This window comes from Syzygium oleosum, unplaced genomic scaffold (genome assembly GCF_021117445.2).
Source record: "Syzygium oleosum isolate NSW1041296 unplaced genomic scaffold, Sole_v2.1 Sole_v2.04, whole genome shotgun sequence".
NCBI classification, from domain to species: domain Eukaryota; kingdom Viridiplantae; phylum Streptophyta; class Magnoliopsida; order Myrtales; family Myrtaceae; genus Syzygium; species Syzygium oleosum.
In genome coordinates this window covers 5,163,497-5,167,129 of record NW_026607488.1, presented here as the reverse complement: position 1 = coordinate 5,167,129, position 3,633 = coordinate 5,163,497, and the positions used below count along the sequence as shown (strand labels likewise).

General features: G+C 41.7%; 1 protein-coding gene across 1 annotated transcript; it reads right to left on the bottom strand.

Annotated features, from left to right (window-relative positions):
• Positions 1-1,927: 1,927 nt before the first annotated feature.
• On the bottom strand, positions 1,928-3,190 carry LOC115674440 (E3 ubiquitin-protein ligase ATL42-like). The gene has a single exon (XM_030596835.2). It carries the CDS (start codon positions 3,188-3,190, stop codon positions 1,928-1,930), a length of 1,263 nt encoding a protein of 420 aa, XP_030452695.2.
• Positions 3,191-3,633: the final 443 nt, after the last annotated feature.

Genomic DNA, 3,633 nt, shown 5'->3' with positions numbered 1-3,633 from the left:
CATATCGTCTGGATATTTTCCGTCCAGCGCCCTAACCGTACCCTCTCGCCTCAATAAAGCCTTCATCTTTATTCTCCATAATCCGAAGTTGTTCTGTCCGTCAAAAGATGAGATCTGAAACTTCAAAGATGCCATCTTGCTTGAATCCTAGAATCGGACGCAGCTCTGATACCAGTTTGTTGTAGCAAACGCGGAAAAGCAAACACAGAACACGAGGATTTACGTGGTTCGATTACAACGTGATCTACGTCCACGGGCGAGGCAAGACAAGATTCCACTATAATCAAAGAGAGTACAGTTTTCAGAAGTCGAAAAACGACAAAAGCTCACGGCTCACAAAAACTCTCGAAAACAAAATTCTCTCTGTACATCAATGAGAAACCTAGCCGCGGTATAAATAGTGCTCCCAAAAAAATTTCCTCGGGGGCATAGCCCCCGAACCCCCCGAGACATTTGTTCGTTGCTCTAGCTTGGGCGGACCGCCATAAAGATTTGTTCACTTGCTACGAGTTGGGCCTATCGGCCCAACTCTCCGCGTCGCGAACTAAATCTCAATTTTCGGGTCGCACAAAAATATGTCAGGTCAGGTGTTGAACCGAATCGAGAACATAAAATTCAAGACATATTTAACACAAGGAAACCCAAAACCAGTATAAGGAAAGTTCGATTTGAACTCTTGCCAACAAGATCGACGGTGATGCACAAAAAGGGATTTTATTCCCCATAAGATTTCTTAGTTTCCAAGTTGATGTCAAAGAAGAGCTTATTGTTTTTTGTATATAAATATCCCGTCGTTGAGTTTAATATCTAGTGCATTGTGAGTGCGCTTTTGATACGTGTGAACTTTGCGAGAGACACATAAAGCGTTGAGAGCCGTTATCCAAGAGAGTTCAAAGTGTGAGAAAACTCATTTCTCGTGATTGATTCTTGTCCGTTTGGGTTTAATCTAGGATTGAGAAATACTTATGATTGAGTGTGATGAGTGATTATAATCTCATTTTTGCTAATTATAGCGGAACTATTTTCTTCAATCTCTTTCCATGGAGTAGGCACATCGCCGAATCACGTAAATATACTTTGCTCAGGTGTTATTTCTGCAATTCATTGCTTGCTCAAGTGGTTTCGTTTGTTCATGCTTCCGCATTTGTCATAACAAAATTATCTTTACTATTGATATGACTGATCAAGCATTGGTTGACTTAGGTTAAACTGCAAAGACCTACTTGATCCAAGTAAATTGGGTTGTAGACCCTATTTGATCCAAGTAAATTGGGTTGAATGTTGGTTGTCATTATCAATGTTCGTAATGATAAACAAGCACGACAAACATAACCACAAGAATCATTAAATCTCGCACACATCAGATGCAGTCACTCTACAAAAGAGTCAACTTTCGTTACGTATATATGTGCAAGAATATATTGCCATCTCGTAATCTCATGTCTTTAATCACGCGATGTCATATTGCTGTTCATTGACAGACAGTGACAACAACTTTAATTATCTCGAAGCTATGTAATTTGTCGGGTCCTTCCCTTTTTCCAATGTGCATGCACCGCCTATTACATCACCTAATTTTGTCTAGCCTGAAACTTGCATTTTTTTATAAAGTCCGTTCTTATAGGCCTGGCCGTCTCGGTCCAAAATGAAACATTAGTGTATTTGCAACTATTTCTTTTAAATATAACAAGAAAAGGATTAAAAAATCCATCGTCTTCCATATTCTTATGCAGAAGCACAGGCCAGGAATAGTATCTAGTTGGAGGTTTTTGTGATAATGTAACATTTGGGATTTTGAGAAATGCTATAATGTTGTAACAAAAGATAATCTATGAAACCTACACAGTTTATAGCCCGAAGATGATCTGAAGTATTAGTCACAAATGCTTGATACTACATAACTCATAACAATTTGGTCAACAAAGAACTACAAAATATTTTCGACGTTCGATCTGTGAGCTTTCTCCTCCGCCACTCGCGAGTCTCTTTCTCGACCGGCGAACCATTGAACTGTCCGGCGTACCATCGGCAACCAAAGCTGTCTCATTCTCTCTTCCCTTCCATTATAATTTCCCAGAACTTCTTTATTTCTGTGCTTCGTACTGAATGCGAACCTTGAAACGTTGACGATTTCGGACATGGATCGTTTCTCAGCAGGATTGCTTATGAGCTTTGATGAATTCTCTCCAGGATTGGCAAGCGCATTGCTGGAACTGGCGATTGTATCAACCTTGGACTGAAACAACCTCTTCCTCTCTATGTCCTCCTTAATCTTGGCCAAATGTTCGTTCGCCGTGAAATCGCCATTGAATCTTCCACTCCTAGATTCCGAGTCTGCGAATCTTCTGCTCGAAAAAACATTGATCATTTCAGAGTTCAAGAAGAGCAAGTCAGAAGAGTTGACGTCGCTCCACCGGCTCTTGGCAACCACATCAGAGACGATGATCTTGTGCTTGAACTTGTGGAGTAGCTTTTGATCGCTTCCACAGTTACCACTCTCCTCATTCAGGCATTCTTCTCCGAAATTCGGTCCCTTTTCTGAATACCGGAAGCTGATTCTTTCGCTATATCGAGACGAACCGTGGTTGTTATCCGCTTCTCTCTGCACGATGAGCTCGAGATTTGCATCCTCCAACAAATTCGACGGAATACGCTGCGAGAATCTCAGGCTCAACGAATAAGCGAAGCTCGTGAGGTCCCTAGGATTGAATTTGTACCGGCAAAGCGGACAGCTAGAGTGGCTCTTGAGCCACTGGTCGATGCAGTTCGAGTGGAACGCGTGCTTGCACCGCGGCAACAGGCGTAGGGTCTCTGAGTCCTCGAACTTGTTGATGCAAACCGCGCACTCTAGGCCTTCTTTCGAGCCCCTCAGCGAGGAGAACCTGAAGAGAGGGAGAGAGTCAATGACTTCCCGGTCGATCCCGGAGAATCGGGGCCTAGCCCCGTTTAGGCCTTGGTTGTTTTGGGTGTCGGAATATGAAGGACGGGACGGGTTTCGGTGACAGAATTTCGCGTATGCGAGGACGAGGAATGTCACAGATAACATCATAGCTATTATACCTACGATGACTGCCAAGCTAGGATGTACAGGATGGATCATTTCTGGGTCAGGGTCAGATCCTTCTTTGTTTTGAGCTCTGGCAAGTTGGAACAAGAGAAAAATTACCAAAGAAGCTCCCAAGTTCTTCATGGAAGATGCGTTCTTGTAAGATAGTCCTGTGTTTCAGCTTCAAAAATACTGAGCATATGTATAAAATCTAATTAAATCCCAGACTATGCTCAAAAGTTGTTATTATAGGGATGAGCTTTGTCATGTATGACTCAATTTTATTTATTTATTTGTCTCATGGGTTTTGTCCGTACATGTTATGTCTTGATCTGTCTTCCTTTTCCCATCTTACTTTAGGTATGTACTTAAAATAATATTTTGGAAAATGTAAATTTCGTCCTAAGCAGAGAACCTGGAGTTCCTTAACCTTTCCAGATTCTGGCTTTCTTTGCTTTGATTCTACATGATTTAAACATTTTGTATTTCTCAATTGATTGGTCAAATTCAATCCCCAAGGCTCTTGTCGTTCAAAGATGCCTGTAGCTTTAGCATTTAAATGGTGGGACAGCAAGAGATAATTATGC

Bases quoted from the DNA above. Each gene is read 5' to 3' on its own strand.
- LOC115674440 (XM_030596835.2), bottom strand. From the start codon at position 3,190: ATGAAGAACTTGGGAGCTTCTTTGGTAATTTTTCTCTTGTTCCAACTT.